Source organism: Lepisosteus platostomus, chromosome 9, assembly GCF_059453375.1.
Source record: "Lepisosteus platostomus isolate fLepPlt1 chromosome 9, fLepPlt1.hap1, whole genome shotgun sequence".
In the NCBI taxonomy this organism is placed as follows: Eukaryota; Metazoa; Chordata; class Actinopteri; order Semionotiformes; family Lepisosteidae; genus Lepisosteus; species Lepisosteus platostomus.
In genome coordinates this window covers 62,075,126-62,094,863 of record NC_142619.1, presented here as the reverse complement: position 1 = coordinate 62,094,863, position 19,738 = coordinate 62,075,126, and the positions used below count along the sequence as shown (strand labels likewise).

The window sequence follows — 19,738 nt, the reverse complement described above, 5'->3', positions numbered from 1 at the left end:
ATGCACCACTCTTGCGGAAACACCGGCCATTCACTGCAAACTTAAAGTCAACATAGTCTCTGACACATGTTGCCCTGCACCATTTTTTCCACTCTGTGATACCTATAACCAATAATTAATTATGTAATTCATAAAATAGAAAGGTTATTTATTACAGTTTTAGATGTTTAACCACCACCATAAAATAGCTGTTTCCCACTTTAAGTTTAAAGTTCTAAAATCATTTTCGGTCGAAAGGCAACCTTAAGGACCTCAAGTGTTTCAGCATGGAATAGACCTATTGTTCCTTTGCAACCTTAAGGACTACAACCCCCACAATCACTCATATCTCGCGACCTCACACACACACAAAAAAAACGGAACTGGAGGGGAAAGTTGACATTTTTTTTTTAAATAGGAAGAAAACGATTCTTGCGTGTGCATGTGTGTTACTATCCTTATCCTTCCCATTTCCAGAACGGTGCCGGCGAAGCAGGTCCGTTTGCGTTGAGAGACGACACCCCTGACCGCAGACGCGCCGGCCGGGCGGGGAACATGGCCGCCTCCAGCCTGTTAGAGCTGTGAGTAGGAGACGGGGGTCCTGTTGTCTGTCCCCCGTGTTAAATGGGCTCCCCTGTTTGTCCATGTGTTGCTCCGTCCGATGTCCACCTGTATATATATATACCATATCATATCTGAGCTGGTTTTCACAAGCACGAATGAGACGGCGGTATTCTCCCAAAAAAAACAACTAAACTAAACAAAAGGTTTGCACGTCACAGCTGTACCGTTTATGTACACATCCTGACCAGACTGTTAGCAAGTTAGCGTGCAATTCAGCCTGCGGATAAACCGCATTTTGTCCAGACACCGCCCACCAACAAACAAACACGAGCAAACGAAGGGTCGGTATCACGATTTCTCAGCGTTTGAAAGAACGAGCTCTGATCGTCGCAAACGTATTCCCCGTGTTTTTGTTGGGGGGGATTCAGAAAAAAGATTATTTTAAAGTTGCATCCTTTGAAAGGAGCAGTAGGCAATCCGGTACAGGCGCTGCCTGCTCTGGGAACTAAAGATATAAATACAGATACACGCCTTAGATCTTCTGATCTTCTTCTTGATCAACATGGTCAGTGAAATGGACGGTATTTTCACGTGACGGTGGGGGCTCTGGGGCGTGTGTGTCCTGCGGTGGGCTGTTTTGATAGCTGGACGGGGCGTCAGCGTGTGCAGGCAGGACTCTTGTGTCGCTGGTGGCAGGTGAACAGTACAGAGAGCTGCTGTGCTCTGGTGACCGAGAGCCTGGGGTGTGCAAGCTGAAACCTTTTCTAATGAACATTTATTATGAAAGGGGTGTAACCCCGGCGTCCAGGCCACAATTCCCCCTGGCCTTTACCAGTCATGGCCTCCTAATAATCCCCATCTCTGAACTGGCTCCATCACCAGCAGCAGCCATGTCACCCTGCAACTCAAACTGGCAGCCCACTGAAGCTCAGCAGGTGTGAGCCTGGTCAGTACCTGGATGGGAGACCTCCTGGGAAAAACTAAGGCTGCTGCTGGAAGAGGTGTTAGTGGGGCCAGCAGGGGGCGCTCACCCTGAGGTCCATGTGGGTCCTAATGCAACAGTATAGTGATGTGGACACTATACTGTAAACAGGCACTGTCCTTCGGATGAGACATAAAACCGAGGTCCTGACTCTCTGTGGTCATTAAAAATCCCAGGGCGTTTCTTGAAAAGAGTAGGGGTGTAACCCTGGCATCCTGGCCAAATTTCCCATTGGCTCTTACCAATCATGGCCTCCTTCCTAATAACCCCCATCTCTGAACTGGCTTCATCACTCTGCTCTCCTCCCCACTGAGAGCTGGTGTGTGGTGAGCGTTCTGGCGCACTATGGCTGCCGTCGCATCATCCAGGTGGGGCTGCACACTGGTGGTGGTGGAGGGGATTCCCATTACCTGTAAAGAGCTTTGTGTGGACTGTCCAGGAAAGTGCTATATAAGTGTAAGCAATTATTATTATTATTATTATTAATTAAATTAACAGCTGGAGGAGATCCTTGGATCAGTAAGCTGCTAATTACCAGGCTAGATAGGCTGCATGGCCTCCTGTCGTTTGTAACTGTACTTATGTTTTTAACTTACTTGCTCTGGAGTACTCCTTATTTATAATTCTCAATGAGATAATTGAGCAGCTGTTTGTAGTGAAATTGTGTAGCGAAGGGGGTTGGAGACCCTGCAAGAGGAGCAGTCCTGCCCTAGAGCTTTCTCTTGGCCTGAGGTTTTATTCTTCCCTGCTTGGTAGACAGATGTAGTTCTAATTTCAACAGGGCTGGTAAAATGTCTTATTTTGGATGACTGAAGCATCTCAGCATCGTGTGTTTTTGTCCAAGTGGGGGAGCAACGTCAGTATAAAACGTTATGTTTTGAGGTTCCTTTGATAGTAGCCTCCCGGAGCACTTTACAGTTCATCTAAGAAATACAATGGGTTAGAAGTGCAGCAGAAGTTGGAAGATGGAGCAGACACAGAAACTGATAAATAAAAGCCTTTCTGAACAGAAAGACTTTGAGTCCTGTTGGCTGCAAATAAAACAAGGAGAGATTAATTCTGCGCTGAAAACTAGAAAAGGAGAAACGCAGTGTTTCGGCCGTTGATGCTTTTTCAGGTGTGTGGGAGAGAGTGGGTGAGAAAGAGGGGGTTTTCTACTAATAAGACATTAGTCTGTCGTTGAGAGAGGGGCGGAAAGTGGGACCCAGTTCCAGGATAATCTTGGCTTCTGTTGTCTTTGTCCTTCCAGGTGTTTGTGCTATCTGGCAGGACACGTGGACTGTTACCACGGTGACATAAAGACCCTGCCACCCCACTTGAAGGACAGGCTGTTCAAGCTGATGAGCAGCCAGGGCGCTATCACCGACACGAACATTGGCCAGGTAAAGGTGTGCGTGCCCTGCCACGCCCGGGCTGTGCCCGTCGGTGAAGCCGGTGCGACACCGCAGGCTCAGAGCCACCTACTCGTCCCCCCCCGCCTTCGTGCTCGTGTGCAGAACCGCACTGCTTCACACAAAGGGTGGTGGGAGTGTGGAACAAGCTGCCCGGCCATGCTGTTGAAGCCGATACCCTAGCGGTACCCCGGGAAGTGGCTGGCTGAGATCCTGGGATCAGTTAACGATCTTCCTGATGTATGAGAAAGACTACAGAAAGCTAAATGATCCTGCAGCTAGGATCACACCTTCCCCCTTCTCTTAACGACAGACTACTTTTCTTCTAAATTCTCTCCATTCATTGGAAGTTTCATTTCACACCTCTCTACACCTCTCCTGACTTCACACCTCCTGATTGGCCTCTCTTTCTGTCCCCTGCTCCCGCCTCTCACTCCTCCTCTCTCCCAACCTTTGTTCTCCCGCTACTTTACCTTTGCCTGCTGCCCTGTCTCTCTCACACCTGAAGAAGGCTCCACGGCCGAAACGTTGTGTTTTCTTTCTTCTCTTTTCAGCATGGAATAAACGTATTACTTGTTCCTTTGCAGCCTACGCATGCTGACGCAGCTCCCCACCTGAACTTTATCCTAGTTATACAAGCTCTTTCTTTCACGTGAAGGTGGGGGCTCTGGGGCGTGTGTGTCCTGCGATGGGCTGTTTTGATAGCTGGACGGGGCGTCAGCGTGTGCAGGCAGGACTCTTGTGTCGCTGGTGGCAGGTGAACAGTACAGAGAGCTGCTGTGCTCTGGTGACCAAGAGCCTGGGGTGTGCAAGCTGAAAAGCCACCTTTTCTAATGAACATTTATTTAAATTAACAGCTGGAGGAGATCCTTGGATCAGTTAGCCACTAATTACCAGGCTAGATAGGCTGCATGGCCTCCTGTCATTTGTAACTGTTTTTAACGTACCTGCATTGAACTTGAAATAATAATAATAATAATAATTGCTTACACTTATATAGCACTTTTCTGGACACTCCACTCAAACTGCTTTACAGTAATGGGGATCCCCTCCACCACCCCCAGTGTGCAGCCCCACCTGGATGATGCGACAGCAGCCATAGTGCGCCAGAACGCTCCCCACACACCAGCTCTCAGTGGGGAGGAGAGCAGAGTGAGGAAGCCAGTTCAGAGATGGGAATTATCACACAGATAATGACCACAGAGAGTCAGGACCTCAGTTTTACATCTCATCCAGAGGACGAGGCCATATTTTACTACTCCAGATGTGTCATTCTCAAATGCGTGCAATAGCAAGCCTCTCTGGATAGACGCGTCAGCCGAATGGCTTAATTATGACATGAATAAAACCGGAGCAGTGACAGTGACTGCAGGCCACATGTCTTTCAGGTGCTGCACCCCGGGCTGCAGGTGGCGGACCTGCAGAACTGTAAGGTGTCGGACGGCGCGCTCAGGCAGCTCTGCAGCTGCAGGCAACTGAGGAAAATCATCCTGAACTCCCGGAAGGAGGACTGTTTCACTGTTACATCCGAAGGTACGGAGAGGCCTGCTGCCTCTGCCCGGCTTGCAGGCGTGAGATTCTGCCAGAGCTCTAGATTCTGCTTCACGCTGGTGCTGCTTCAGGGCTTTGTTAACTAGTGGGGAAGAGGAACTTTACTTCTGCTCTGCAGATCTGGGGTGTTTAAAAACATCAAGTTGCTGTCGATGGTTGGGAGTAGGCCAGTCTGGACTCCAGAATTTAGATCCTTAAAATAACCTGGAAGTGGCTACAGTCCTTACAGTGGCTCTGTCCACTAGAAGTGCTGAAGCACAAAAAACAGTGTCGCGCTCATATAGATCACAGGAGCAAAAGCAAGCTGAGACAAACACAGACTGTGCTTTGTATAAATGTATGGCACATAACCTTGAACTGGCTGATGAGTCAAAAGTACTAAAAGCAGCAAGTGAGGTCTTACTGTAAGCACTGCAGAACAGATGCATTACAGGACAGATCTGTACTGACTGACCTGAGCTGTACAGAGGCCTTCTGCACCTGCCCCGTTCAGACCTGCTGTGTAACTAAAAAATAAATGGACTATTTTACTTATTAACTTTTTTCGATAGCCTAAAATGTATTTAGATCTGTGCATGTAATGTCACACATTTTACTGCCCTTGTGTGTGTTTAACCCTTGTCGAGTGGGTTGTAAAAGTCTGGCTCACACTGGGGGAAAAGGCAACAGGAGCTCCGTAAATTGAGTGTTGTGTGTGTGTGAGCTGCCCAAGAACGGTCTCTTGGTTATTGCCACACGAACACACATTCGCTACAGCGCATAGTGGAGACTGGCCAAGACAAATTCGCCAACAGTTTGATAAGTCTGGTTTCCTATTTGATAGTTGTAGTGTTTTAAGCGAACATGAAGAAGCAAAGAGACCGAAAACTTACCGTTACCTCAAGGAACACGAGCATGATTATTGTTTGTACTTCCGCATTCAAATCTGCAATGCTAGCGTCTACGCGAAAAAGGGAAATAGAGAACAACATTTCAGAACTGCACACAAAACGTATGATGTAGACTTTCCCGCTAAAAGTGAGTTACGGAAAAGAAAAGTGGAAAAATAAAATTTCAATGAGCAGCAGTCGGTTTTCACGAGGCCCAATACAAGAGGCAAAGCGGCAATCATCGCCGCGTTCAGGTGTGAGCCGCGTCCTGGCTCCACACGACAAGTCATTCAGGGATCCAGAAGTCGTAAAAGCGTTTGCTGAGGCTGCTGACTTGCTGTTTGGGGATTTAAAAAAACAAACATTGTTGGCGAGGTACAGACAGCTGTTGCCTGAAATCAAAGAGTTTCTCAAGTCGTCTAAACACGATGAATATGCTCAATTAGCGGATGACCAGTGGCTTCTGGATTTAGCATGCCTCACAGACTTGACTGAACTGCTGAATGAGCTGAAAGTCGAGCTGCAGGGACACAATAAAAATGTAATCGACATGATCAGCAGTGTCAACACGTTCAAAAACAAATTACCAGTGTTCTCAAGTAAGCTTCTCAGTGCCAGTGCTCACATTAAGGTAGGATGTTCTTTTTTCTAAAATGGGGAACATTACTTGTTCACTGTAGCATGAGTCACTTGCTTTTAATTGCTGTCATTTTAGTGATGGGTATCGTTATTGTACTGATGTGCCCACAGTCTGTTTTTCCTATATCAGAGCTTCAAATTCACACTGGTAGATCGTGCTGGACTGGCAAATGAAAAAGTAGATCACTAAAAAAGGTTGGGCACCCCTGCACTACAGTATCTGGAAAGCTCACTGGACAGCATTGGAGTCATACCCACACTGGGTCATGTCCAGAAAGCTGTGCTAGAAAATTGGAATTTTACACTCTTCAGTTAATATGATCAGTAAACAAAAATCTTTGATTTATTAAAGTATTTAGGAGCTTCTGCTTTCACATGACATGCATCCATTGTGTGATTTTCTCACGATCTATCCTTATGGCTACAAGAATCAATCAGAGCAAACAGTGTTCTGATTGTGCTCTGTATACACACAGATTCAGGAATCCAAAATAACATTTTATCAATGCAATAATAAAATTAAATAAATACAAGACTGTATGTGAGTCAATGTGCTTTTATATACACTAATGGCTAATCAATCTCCCAGTAATTACAAAAGATATTAATATTTCAGATTTAAATAAGCTTACTGTGATACTTGAGTTAGTGTAGTCAACCTTGTAATAACCAGTTTCATACAAACATCAATATTCACAAGCAGTCCAAAGACCAGTAAATATTGAGTTACTTTCCTGCATTAACCTGTGTCACATGTACCATTGTTTGGAGTTCTTGGTGAATTGTGGAGTGTTAAAATGTCAACATTTAATCAGGCTTGTGTGTGAATTGAGGATGTGTGGTCAGGCACAGTTCCGATGAGGATTTAAAATTCCCTAGGGCACAGGAACAGCTGGATCTCTGTCCAAGCTCGTCCAGGCTTTGTCCACAAGAGAACGGCATGTTAGCGCAGGACGAGCCAAGAGGCATCACGCTGAAGTCACCTTCCACCGGATTTCAGAATCGATCACAGGAGAGGTTTAGGTGTGGAGAAACCCAGGAAGTCTGGGTTTTATTACCACTACAGTGAATACTCATTGATTATCCAGCAGTTCAACGCCTGTGTTATTTCAGTGATCGGGGGAAATTAGTTGGGAGCTTGTCAAGAACCTTCCCTTGTTGAGTCTTGTGCGGGAATCTGGGTCACGTGGGGTCTTTCAGCCCGGCAGGTGTTGTCTAAGTGGGGTTGTCGTTGCAGGTCAGACAGTGGTCTGACATGGGACTGCAGTCTTGCCGGTGTTCAGCACTGGAGAGCTGGACGGACTGCCCCGCTCATCGGTGGGACACTCTGGTCCTGTCGGGATTGGTGACAGGTGTCCTCCAGCTGGGGTCAGAGTCTAGGATCTCCTCCAGCTCGGAGCCGCACACTGAGAGGGTTTTTCCCCTTCAAGGCCGGAGAAAGATGATGGTTGTACAACTGCTCTGATCGCTTCCTTCAAAAATATTAATAGAATATCCATAGCATTTAAAAGGATTTCTAAAAAGCTGTCTCCTTTGAGTTGCATCAAGCTCAGGAGACTGCAGGCTGCGTTTTGAACGCCACCTTTCTATTTTGAAGGTGCTCAGGTGAGGTTATCCCTCTTCAGAATCCCGGGAAAGAAACAAGAGTTCAGGCTACAAAGGTGAAGCGATCGCCAGGCCGTTATTTCTGAATTCAAGAGGCGGCACAGCAGCACAAGAGCTTTGCGAGCTCTTACGGAGGGTCTCTTTGTACAGCAGCTAACAAGCAAGCATTGCAAAATCACATCTCTGTAACTGCTTCCTCATTCTGGCTAAACATACATATTCCCTCATCCTGCCGTTAGGAAAGTCTAACCACCCGCGCCGGACAATTTGCAATTGTCTGCAGTATGCATATCTTATTTTTAGCAACTGTTACAAAAACTGGTTTAGCGAAGGCAATTTATTTGTAGAATTATCAAAGGTTATTAAAGTTGTAGGCTTACGAAGAGAGCTAGAAAAAGATTTGGAGGAAGGTATGGATTTAGAGGAAGGCATCTATAAATAGGCTTACTATTATATTACAAAATAATAATAATAATAATAAAAATAAATTCCTTAAACTTATATAGTGCTTTTCTGGACAGTCCACTCCACCACCACCAGTGTGCAGCCCTACCTATATAATGCGACAGACTGCTGGTGCAGAATGGCCCCTGTGTGTCTCCCAGGTGGGGCTGCTGGTGCAGAATGGCCCCTGTGTGTCTCCCAGGTGGGGCTCCTGGTGCAGAATGGTCCCTGTGTGTCTCCCAGGTGGGGCTGCTGGTGCAGAATGGTCCCTGTGTGTCTCCCAGGTGGGGCTGCTGGTGCAGAATGGTCCCTGTGTGTCTCCCAGGTGGGGCTGCTGGTGCTGAATGGTCCCTGTGTGTCTCCCAGGTGGGGCTGCTGGTGCAGAATGGTCCCTGTGTGTCTCCCAGGTGGGGCTGCTGGTGCAGAATGGTCCCTGTGTGTCTCCCAGGTGGGGCTGCATTTCATTGGGTGATGAAGTGAGTCTCCACTCGTGCGTAAAGTACTTTGGAATCTAAATGTCATACACAAGATAATATTCTTTATGCTATACTAATATAAAATCATACAATATAGTAATTAGTAGTGCCACTATTCTGCCGCAGTGAAAAATTTAATTTTGTTAAATTTGTTACATAATTTATGCAGTTGTAACATTACTCTTTCATTTTGTCAGCTTTAGTGTGATTCTGTGAGTGAATTGGGGCCTGTATTAGGAGTTATTAGAAAAAAGTGGTTACCCTGTGAGACAGTATTTAAAATTAGTGCATTGAAGCAGCCAACATGAACACTGCTGCCCTCTAGTGGGAATTCTGTATACTGTCAGTATCAAACTGATGCCATTGTGGTCGCTGTACTTCAGTACATACTGTAAGAAAATAATCACCAAGTGTACCTATTTTGAGAAGGTGTTTTTTGTGTTCTTAAGTTTTTATTTTTGAGTTCTCCTTTTATCAGAGGACAATTTTTTAAACTGTTTCTACTATCAAAATTATTAGAGCTGAAAACTGGGACTACCAGGGACAGACTCCACTGGGTACAGAACTGCGCTCCTGGCCGTAGGTCAGCTCAGGACGCTGCTGAGCCGAGGACACTGAAGGGATGAGTTTAATCTGTGGCCAGAGAACACTGTAGGAGACACAGACAAGCTGTATCTCCCACAGGGTCCTGAACTCCAGCAGTGTTGCAGAGGCGCTTCTAGTCAGTGTCCAGTGTCCAGAGACACAGACAAGCTGTATCTCCCACAGGGTCCTGAACTCCAGCAGTGTTGCAGAGGCGCTTCTAGTCAGTGTCCAGCCATGGTCACCCCATGTTCTCCCCGTGAATGGGGGTTCATGAGTGACCCTTCCCCTCATGGCCCAGTGGCTGTCCCCGCAGTGCACTCACGCTAGGTCAGGTGCAGTGACCCCAGGCCTCAGACCACAGAAAGAGCATTTCCCCCTCGCTTTGTTCTCTACTCACCTGCCCCGCCCAGGGGGAGATTTCCCCTCGGCTCTGCGCCCTGACGTCTCTGCCTTTCTGCAGGGGTCGCCGCCGTAGCCGCCAGCTGCCCCTACCTGTGTGAGGTGGAGCTGTGGAGGTGCCGCGCGGTGACGGACGAGGGGGTCCTCGCCGTGGCCCGCAACTGCAAGCTGCTGCAGGTCATCACCCTCAGTGGCTGCGTGGCAATCACCGACGCCGCCCTGCTGGCCCTGGGGCGGAACTGCAGGCTCCTGCACAGCATCAGCTTCGCTGCCACGCAGGTGAGGGCCTGGACAGTGACGCCGCTGTGTTGCCCCGGGAGGCTGAGGCAGGGCAGGCGGTCTCATACTGACCAGGTAGATCAATCTGCTCACAGAGCACTTCGCAGTGCTTCCCATCTGTAAGGGGTGCCTTGCTCCAGAAATCCTTTAGCTACACTAATATCAAAATCATGACTACATTCATGGGTGAAATATTGCCATCCTTTAATTTCAGACTCTGTTTCTTTTGTTATGTCAACGTATGCCAATCAGCTGTGACAAATTGTGACATAGCAAGTGTTTTCATATCAAACTGGTCATTGCTATACAGTTTAACACACTCTCTGACTAACTAGACACAGCTACCCATAAAAGCTTTGGTACAGTTAAACATGATGCCGTCCTGTCGAAACGTCCTGTGAAAAGTCCTTCAGCACCTCCAGTGAGTCTGGGAGCGAGGACACTGACAGCACAGCTCAGACTAGCGCTCCCTGGCTAACAGGTGGGAGGGATATTTCCAGGACGTCTGTGGTTTGTACACTGTGCCTCACAGGTTACAGCTCCAGACGGGCTAAGCAGGGAGTTCCCCTGTGCTGTGCTGTATGGGCGCAAGGCAGGATGCACCCTGGACAGGGTGCCAGACCATCTCAGGGCACTGTATGACAACCGTGTGTGCCACCTTTCTGTTGGGGCACTGTTAAAGAACTGAGCCTTGTGCATTACTCTCGACAGGTGACAGACGATGGCGTTGTGGGGTTAGTGAATGGAGTTTGCTCTCAGACTTTGAAGGTAACTATTCCCATATCATGATTTTAAAACTATATCTGCCCTGTGGTAACGATTAAATTCTTATTATCTGTTCGACGACTGGAAGAAAGTTACACAAGTGCAGCACTAAGGAGTGTGGTCTGGCAAACTGAGCAGCCCTAAGTCAGTGGAGTTAAAGTAAGACTCAGTGTGGATAACCACAGGGTAAAGGCTTGGTTTTAGTTCTGTGTTACTTTGGTGTTTGCATTTACTATTTACTACTATTTTATTATCTTTTATATTATTTACTATTATTATGCATTTACTATTATTAAGAAGGGGAGGAGGGAGATGGATTTATAGCAAAATTAGGAAGCAGCTTTGTTTGGAACCTCAGGTACTGAGGCACAACCACCTGAACTGCTCTGTGTTTTTCCTGCCTCCTTCCAGTTTCCAATACAGTGGCTATCTTTTACTGAACATATGGCAGTTTGCTAATGAACTGACTGTCAGAGTAGCCCCAGATATGAATCAGACCAGAGACAGCAGTGAGGTGAATCTCTTGCTCTATTACCGATGTGCACCACAGGAATCTCAAAGAATAGGAGCAAGCGCCTGGGTTGAATACACTGTGGCTAACTCTTCCTCTACCTCACTTTCTGCCCCTAGTTGGTTATCATTGACCCATCTCACCTACCCTCCCATCTACATCCCATAATACTTCTCCCATGGTCTTTCGCAGGAACTGACCTACAAATAAGAAAGTTTCTATGGCAACTACGGGATGCGGTGCTGCTGACCCCAGGTGCCCTCTACTTGAGCCGTTGTGGCTTTTAATAAAACCAGCCTCTGCCTACAGTCCTCTGCCAGCCTTTGTCTACAGTGAAAGCACACTGCCTTATGAATCGTGATTTTTACATATTAAAACATATCTGACCTTCATCTAGTCTTCACCACGTCCTAACAGTAGATAAACGTAACCTCATGCGACAGATAACACACACAAAAAGTTTACTGTGTCATTATCTATTAAAAACTGCCAAGGTTCAGAAGCCCTGAGCGAAGAAGTGATTCAGTAACGTTGCCTAATCCACTTTAGCAGCAGTAACGCGAAATAAATGTTATCTGTAGGAGTTTATTTCCTGTTCGTTGTCTCCATGTTAGCATGACCATAGCTTCTTTCATTGCTCTGCCTGTGAAATGTGTTCCTTGATCAGCGTCTGTCTCGTACGGTATTTCCCATCTTGGGAACAGCTTCCGAGCCAGAGATTTCACAGCAGTTTCTGCAGTAATGTTACGGCAAGGAAACACTTCCACCCACCTCGTAAAAAGATCAATCACCACGAACATGTAGGCGCTCCCCCTGCTCGGTGAAATGGACCTGTAAACCACACCTGCAGGTGTGTCCACGATCCCTGTAGCCCTGGCGCTTGGTTCAGAGGCACTCTGATGCGAGCTGCACTGCTATTTTAGAGATAAGTGGTACATCTGAGTCCTAATTCCTGGATGTGTCTTTCCATGTGGGGTCCTTCTCACTGCTCCAGCTGCCTGTAGATCCTCGTTGATTTCTTCCACAGCGGCTACGGCTTCAGGATGTGTAGGGTGGATATTGAAGATGGGGCGCTGGGGCGCATTCCTCCGGGAATGACAGGGGATCAATGATTGCTGTGCCACATTCCAGCCTGTGTCAAGCTCAGGCCTCAGGCACAGAGCTGCACACATAAAACCCCATGGACCTTCTGACGTCCAGTCTTTGTCGGTCATTTCTCAGGGTTGGATTGTGAATCACGGGCTGGGCCATGACAGAATGCCAAGCCTTTAGGCCCATCTGGGCCTCAGTTTCCTGCAGCACATCCGTGCCCAGGATGGTGCCCTCTCCATAACTGTATCGCTGACCCTCAAGCTGTAAAGGAACTGGTACAGTTCGAAAACTGTTTGTGACCTCCAGAAACACCTGCAGCTAGCTTCAGGTTAAGCCCTGATCCAGGCCTCTACTGTCAATATACTTCCAGAGTTATTAAAAAAACATTTAAGGGTTAAATTGCCTCTGGAGGTCTGTGCCACATGGGAGTACTAAAAGGTTAAGTTCTTTCACCCATATGTGAAACTTTAAACTTCATGTTCAAATTATATAGTAGTCACTTGTGTATACATTAATTGTAATTCATGAAAGTTTAATGTCATAGGAGGGGTTGAACTCTTACAAAACCCTGTACTTTACTGCGGATGAGAGTCTACTTCAGCCACCTGTTACTTAAAATGTATTTAGCTATTTATAACAATCTACAGTCTCCTCCTTTATATTATCCAATGATGCACAGCTTCTTTATTGAAAAATTGTCTGTGTCTGCATCTTAGTGTTCTCAGATGTCACCAAGACATGTTTTTAATAAACCCGTTAGGCATAAGCAGCTTCTCTTTTTTAGGAAACAGGTTATCAGTGCGCTGGTAACAATTTTGTTACGTAAAAGATAAAGTACAGGTTAACAGTGCTCTGATTACAATTGTTATACAAAAGATAAAATACAGACCTCCACATTTATATGCATTATTAGACTTTTAGCCCAAACATGTTGGGGGTGGCCTTCCATTTTACTTTTTCATAAGTAAAATAAGATTTTAAGAAGAAATAAAATGTGTAGAAAAGAAACTCCAGTCAAGCAGCTGAGTGGTTTAGCTCGGTCGGAATGAAAGCCAGGCGTCTGGGAACCCCTGTTTTCGGGACACAGAGCAGGACCCTCAGGAGAGCTTAGCCCAGGACAGTGCTCACAGTGTGGCTGTCGCTCAGACCACAGGGTGGCACTGCTGCAGAGCCCTGTGCAGCCGGCAGCAGTGCAGACAGAGACATGATCACGGGGCTGCTTGTCTGTGCCCAGGAGGTTCACATGGATCGGTGCCAGTTCCTGACTGACCAGGCGGTGGAGGCCGTGCTGGCCTGCTGCCCCCAGATCACGATCCTGCTCTTCCACGGGTGTCCACTGGTCACAGGTGAGCTTGATCCACCCGTCTGTCACACCACGGGAATGCTGGCCTTGACTGTGTGGTGTTCGGATATCAGCACTTTCCATCTAGCTGGCTCGGCTGCTGAACTTCAGTTTTTGCTTTAGATGTCTGGTCCACTGTCATCTCAAAAACAAAAGGATTTCTGTGACAGCACTACAGATTTGTCCTGTTTCGTTGGAGCTAATGAATTCCTGTGTTTGCACCTTTTAACCAAAGGGAGCACACTTTTCTCCGAATAAAAAAAAAACAAACACGAAAAATCACTTAATGGCTTTTTAAAAACTGAAATGAGAACACAGTAGTTAAAAAGGAAGTCATTTGGGTCATCCAAGACGTTCGTTTTAACTGTTCAGCTGTAAGTCTGCTCGGTTCTTCATCCTGTGTTTGTTTTCCAGATCGCTCCAGGGAGGCTCTGCAGGATCTTATTGGGCCGAATAAAATTCGCCAAGTGACGTGGACTGTGTACTGAGCAGTCGCCACCAGGGCCGATGACTCCTGCTGTTGCCTTGAACCCTGTTCCAAGATGCAGCTCTTTTGGTATCACCCCCAGCACTATGAACACTAAGCTCTGGGTCTTAATGCAGCAAAACCTGAAAAGAAGCTGCAGCTGTGGCTATAGTTCATGAAACTTTATACTTCAGAAACGAAGCTTTGTTAACAAAGATTGACCACCAAACTGCACGCCAGAGGAAAAGTAAACAAATAACTTTGGTTAAAAACATTAATTATTTGTATTATATACTGTAGATACACACAGAGAACTTTGTAGTATTATGTACATATGAAAACTTTGTGTGGCAATTTAACATTTTAATAAGTGTTGCTTGTTTTGTTATGTAGATTAGCTAACACATCCGTTCTAAATGTCCAGCTTTACCTTAGTGTTGCCATTTTTCATTTTGTTGTTAAAAGTAGACAAGAGTAAAGAGAAACATCCCACACTAGGGGGCACAAGAGGACACATTGCTAGATGTTAATCAGACAGATGAGCTTGTTGCTGCCCTGTATAGGAAAAGAAACCATTTCCTCGCTAGAGCTAGTGATCCACACTGATAGCTAATACCCATTTGTTTACGTACAAAAAACTACTGTTTCATCTGTCCTGTGGTCTGTAGTAAAGACCGCTGCAGAATAAATAAAATACAGTACTGGTTTATAACATACATGTTCCTGTAAAATTAAAGTCGTTTGTATCTTTCTGAAATAAATTAAATTGTGCATGGCTGAAAAAACAAAACAAAAAAAAACTCTGCTTCCAATCATCTGTTGTATTTCAGTCAATGTTTGAAGTGTAAAAGGGGACAGCCAGGACTTTCAATCACAGTGGTCAGCTTTGCTCAGCTACAGCAGGCAGACTCAAAGCAACAGGGACCCAGGAAAGAGAACAAACCAGCAGCACCCATGTGCTCAGAGGGTTTACACACTGGTGGCCTGCTGGACTGTGGCACTCCAGCACCAGGGCTGGGCGCCCATGCCCTAGATCATCTGTCACGTGTCTGGCATGGCAGATGTGCACATGGCGGAGTAAAAATTCATCCTTTTTTTTCCCCCTTTCAACTGAAGCTGCTGCGATCTGGGACTAATTTCAGCCACGGCTCCTTTCTCTCTTAGACCATAAAAACACAGCCCGGACCACACGTCTGTAGAGACCATAGCCTGTAATGGAAGTTGTATGTCGACTAGACCACCCTGCAGCTCACCGCTGGCAGCCCACTGGAGCTCAGCAGGTGTGAGCCTGGTCAGTACCTGGATGGGAGACCTCCTGGGAAAAACTAAGGCTGCTGCTGGAAGAGGTGTTAGTGGGGCCAGCAGGGGGCGCTCACCCTACAGTCTGTGTGGGTCCTAATGCCCCACCATAGTGATGGGGAGACTATACTGTAAAAAGGCGCCATCCTTTGGATGAGAAATAAAACTGAGGTCCTGACTGCGGTCCTTAAAAATCCCAGGGTGTTTCTCTAAAAGAGTAGGGGTGTAACCCTGGAGTCCTGGTCTGATTTCCCCCTGGCCTTTACCAATCACGGCCTCCTAATAATCCCCCTCTAAGAACTGGCTCCATCACTCTGCTCTCCTCCCCACTGAGAGCTGATGTGTGGTGAGTGTACTGGTTCACTCTGGCTGCCGTCACATCATCCAGGTGGGGCTGCACACTGGTTTAAGAGCTTTAAATGGAGTGTCCAGAAAAGCACTATAGAAGTGTAAGGAATTATTTATTATTTAAATTGCTGTATATTTTCCCAAACAAGTAAGAAGTCAGTATTTGGAAACTCTAGCTGTGGGAAAGGGCTGCTGCAACGGGAGCCCTCCGTGAGCGCAGCACTAGGTCTCGGGCTGGTAGAGCCACACAGTGCTGGCTGTCAGCCCATAGTTCTCCTCCCTGAGAGAGGGAGGAAGCTCGTAGTCGGCCAGCCGGCGCAGCTGTTTCCTGATGCCATGGCTCTGCAGCTGAGCCCTGCCTGGGTCTCCAATCAGCACCTGGGTGCCGCGGGCCCGGACGCACTCCCACAGCCAGGAGTGAAGACTGCTGGCCAGCTGCTCCTCGTAGAACATGTCTCCCAGGAGGATGAGGTCCCAGCTCTCGGCCTGCGAGCCGATCAGGTCCCTGGTCTCGACGGGGACGGGCTCCAAGCCGTTCAGCTCGCAGTTCAGCTGGATGGCAATGGCGGCCACTGGAAAGGAAGAGTCATGTAGCACTGTCGGCCCTCAAAACTCCACCACGGCAAACTGAAGAAATACTACCTGCCATCCCACTGCCTCAACATCAGATCTAGGGGGAAAGACAGCCTAATTCAATCTGACAACCCTCTCTACAGTGTACCCAGAACCGCAGTGTAGTTTGTGGTGCAGCATAAACGAAAGTGCAGTTTACACTTGTGTATCGAAACATGCGGTTTGTATCGTGCGCTTGTCCCGTACTGCGCCTGTGCTGCAGGGTCTGTGCTGCAGTGTAATTGTTTCTCAGTGACCTCAGTGGACCTGAGCTCTCTGTGCAGTAGTGTATCGGTGTTTCAGTGGAGCTCTGCAGTAATGTGTGGACCTGTGCTACAGCGGGTCTGAGTGATAGTGGGCCTGTGAGACAGCGGGTCTGAGTGACAGTGGGCCAGTGAGACAGCGGGTCTGAGTGATAGTGGGCCTGTGAGACAGCGGGTCTGAGTGACAGCGGGTCTGTGCTGCAGTGGGCCTGTGTGACAGTGGGCCTGTGTGACAGTGGGCCTGTGAGACAGCGGGTCTGAGTGACAGCGGGTCTGTGAGACAGCGGGCCTGTGAGACAGCGGGTCTGAGTGATAGTGGGCCTGCGAGACAGCGGGTCTGAGTGACAGTGGGTCTGTGCTGCAGTGGGCCTGTGTGACAGTGGGCCTGTGTGACAGTGGGCCTGTGCTGCAGTGGGCCTGTGCTGCAGTGGGCCTGTGAGACAGCGGGCCTGTGAGACAGCGGGCCTGTGAGACAGCGGGCCTGTGCTGCAGTGGGTCTGTGAGACAGCGGGTCTGTGTGACAGCGGGCCTGTGGGACAGCGGGCCTGTGGGACAGCGGGCCTGTGCTGCAGTGGGCCTGTGAGACAGCGGGCCTGTGCTGCAGTGGGCCTGAGTGACAGTGGGTCTGTGCTGCAGTGGGCCTGAGTGACAGTGGGTCTGTGCTGCAGTGGGCCTGAGTGACAGCGGGCCTGTGGGACAGCGGGCCTGAGTGACAGCGGGCCTGTGGGACAGCGGGGTACCTGGGTCAATGTCGTTTGCGAGAACGTAAGAAGCGCCCCCAAGTTTCGCCGCTATCGCCGCGGCGCCACAGCCGCTCCCCAGGTCCAACACCCTGCTGTCCCGGGCGACGGCCGGCTCCTCCAGCAGGTACCTGGAAAGCAGACACCTGGAAGGGTTTCCAGAGCTCCAGAACGCCACTCGCCAGATATCGGCCATGTAGACGCAACGAAGGTTAAAGGGGGCCGTTACTGTTACTGACATCTCCTCAGCAGGTGCATCTGCGTACAGCACAGTGCCTTGCAGAAGCATTCTCCCCTTCCACTGGTGTCCCAGTGCTTTCAATTACTAATGATACGGGTTGAACAGGTAAGATAAGATAAGGTCACTTTATTGGCCAGATACAATTTCTTGTATGAGGAATTTGTCTTTTCGCAGACCCCAGCTTGCTCTCCATGAGACACACAGACAGGGAGAGAAGCTTGGGGTCAGAGCGCAGGTTCAGTAATTTATATGGAACCCCTGGAGCAGTTGGGGTTAAGGGCCTTGCTCAAGAGCCCAACGGAGTAGGATTCCTCTGCCGGCCGCAGGATTTGAACCGGCAACCTTCCAGCCACAGGCCCTGATCCTGAGCCACAGAGCCACCTCTCCGCCCAGCCCAAGCAGGTTCGAGCAGGGAGCTGCGTCAGCATGCGTAGTCTGCAGAGGAACTGATGAAGGTTTACTGAAAGCTCTTGCTGAAAGGACAAAAACTGAGACACAACGTTTCTTCAGGTGACCCATCTTCGGCCTTCGTCTTCCACGTCTGAAGAAGGGTCCACAGCTGAAACGCTGCGTCTCATTTCTGGTCCTCTCAGCCTGGAAGAAACCTTTACCTGCTCCTTTGCAAATGATATGTCGGCATCCTTTAAAGTGAAATGCTTTTATTAAAAAAATCTCATGTCAGCAGCCATATCACCCTGCAACTCACAACTGGCAGCCCACTGAAGCTCAGCAGGTGTGAGCCTGGTCAGTACCTGGATGGGAGACTCCTGGGAGAGCTAAGGTTGCTGCTGGAAGAGGTGTTAGTGGGGCCAGTAGGGGGCGCTCACCCTGCGGTCTGTGTGGGTCCTAATGCCCCAGTATAGTGACGGGGACACTAAACTGTAAAAAGGTGCCGTCCTTCAGATGAGACGTAAAACCGAGGTCCTGACTCTCTGTGGTCATTAAAAATCCCAGGGCGTTTCTCGAAAAGAGTAGGGGTGTAACCCCGGCGTCCTGACCACATTTCCCTCTGGCCTTTACCAGTCATGGCCTCCTAATAATTCCCCTTTCTGAACTGGCTTCATCACTCTGCTCTCCTTCCCACTGAGAGCTGGTGTGTGGGGAGTGTACTGGAGCATCATCCAGGTGGGGCTGCACACTGGTGGTGGTGGAGGGGATCCCCATTACCTGTAAAGCGCTTTGAGTGGAGTGTCCAGGAAAGCGCCATATAGTGTAAGCAATTATTATTAAACATTTTTTGGAAGAGGATAAGAGAAATTAAGTATCGGCAAAAACTGCAAAGGTAAATCAAAAATCCAGATATGCTAATTGTACAAGTATTCAGCCCCCCTGAGTCAAATCTGGGTAGAAGCGCTTTTTGCAGGCGTGACAGCTGGAGACTTTCGGGATCAGACCAGTCCTCATGCGCCCGGCTCCGCTCTGTCCTTACCTGGTTAGCGCCTGCCCTCCGGGCCAGTGGATGGCCCAGTACGGATCGGAGAACGGCCACAGCTCTGGCCTGGCGAGCCAGAACCGGCAGCTCGGAGTGAACAGCCTGAGGCTAATGTTCGGGGTGTTATGAGGCCCCCTCACCACCTCCGTGTTCTCGACGATAAACCTCTTCACCTCCTCTTCAGAGCTCAGGCTGCTCCCGGTGCTCAGCCGGACACCGGCACGGCGCCCACGTCCCTCTCCTACCGCAGGGTGACACCTACTGACGACGCGTGAGACCCACTTCAGCCGGGGAATCATGCTTAACACTCGGTACAACGGTTGATTTAATGTATTTCTTTTTCAAACTGCTCATCTGTCGGCCCTCCTAGCTAAGCACCTTCTCACCTTGCAGCTCTCTAATCAGCGCATTTCACAGAGAGCGGTCGCACTCGCTCGAATTCACTGTAACTCGTGTTACAGCACAGCAGATCCCGCCCTGTCACTAGTAGCACTAGTATCACTAGTATCAGTGCGGCAGTAATGTGCTCCTGCCTCAGTTATCACTGAGACACTCTCACTTCTTAAAAGACGGTCTTTCCACCTCACGTTGCTATCCTCCCTCGGTCCTGCTTTGTTATGGGTCCCCCACCAAAAACTTTCCGACGCTGGTTCTGTCTGATTTAGGTTCCCATGTTGAATCTTTCCACGGTGTGAAATCCGTCACGAATAGCTTCATAAACCCCCTGCGCGCCTGTGGACGGTGGCGGTCTGCTGTCGGCTCGGGGCCTGAATTGAAATTTAGCCACTGTGCACATAAGCCTTTATAAGAGCAGTGCGTTCAGGCTTAAAACACGCTGGGGACGAGCGGTCCGTATGCACTCGT

The 19,738-nt window shown here is 48.5% G+C and overlaps 2 protein-coding genes across 6 annotated transcripts; one reads left to right on the top strand and one right to left on the bottom strand.

Moving 5' to 3' along the window:
* amn1 (antagonist of mitotic exit network 1 homolog (S. cerevisiae)) lies at positions 1 to 14,885 on the top strand. Of its 3 annotated transcripts, none has more exons than XR_015941276.1 (7): positions 1 to 560; positions 2,775 to 2,907; positions 4,305 to 4,449; positions 9,546 to 9,838; positions 10,475 to 10,531; positions 12,261 to 13,477; positions 13,888 to 13,925. XR_015941276.1 is itself a non-coding variant. In XM_088646076.1 (7 exons), exons 1-7 carry the CDS (start codon positions 535 to 537, stop codon positions 13,959 to 13,961), a joined length of 840 nt encoding a protein of 279 aa, XP_088502202.1. In that variant the 5' UTR covers positions 4 to 534; the 3' UTR covers positions 13,962 to 14,885. The 3 variants fall into 3 exon arrangements, 2 of the variants coding, with proteins under 2 accessions (XP_088502202.1, XP_088502203.1); XM_088646076.1 differs by having other exon boundaries at positions 4 to 560; positions 13,366 to 13,477; positions 13,888 to 14,885; XM_088646077.1 differs by having other exon boundaries at positions 8 to 560; positions 9,546 to 9,763; positions 13,366 to 13,477; positions 13,888 to 14,883.
* Positions 14,886 to 15,682: 797 nt separating this feature from the next.
* On the bottom strand, positions 15,683 to 19,738 carry etfbkmt (electron transfer flavoprotein subunit beta lysine methyltransferase). 3 transcript variants are annotated; one of them, XM_088646080.1, is made up of 3 exons: positions 19,261 to 19,738; positions 17,202 to 19,132; positions 15,683 to 16,158 (listed from the first exon to the last, which is right to left on the bottom strand). In XM_088646080.1, exons 2-3 carry the CDS (start codon positions 17,488 to 17,490, stop codon positions 15,809 to 15,811), a joined length of 639 nt encoding a protein of 212 aa, XP_088502206.1. In that variant the 5' UTR covers positions 17,491 to 19,132; positions 19,261 to 19,738; the 3' UTR covers positions 15,683 to 15,808. The 3 variants fall into 3 exon arrangements, with proteins under 3 accessions (XP_088502206.1, XP_088502204.1, XP_088502205.1); XM_088646078.1 differs by having other exon boundaries at positions 17,202 to 17,347; positions 18,872 to 19,736; XM_088646079.1 differs by having other exon boundaries at positions 17,202 to 17,332; positions 18,872 to 19,732.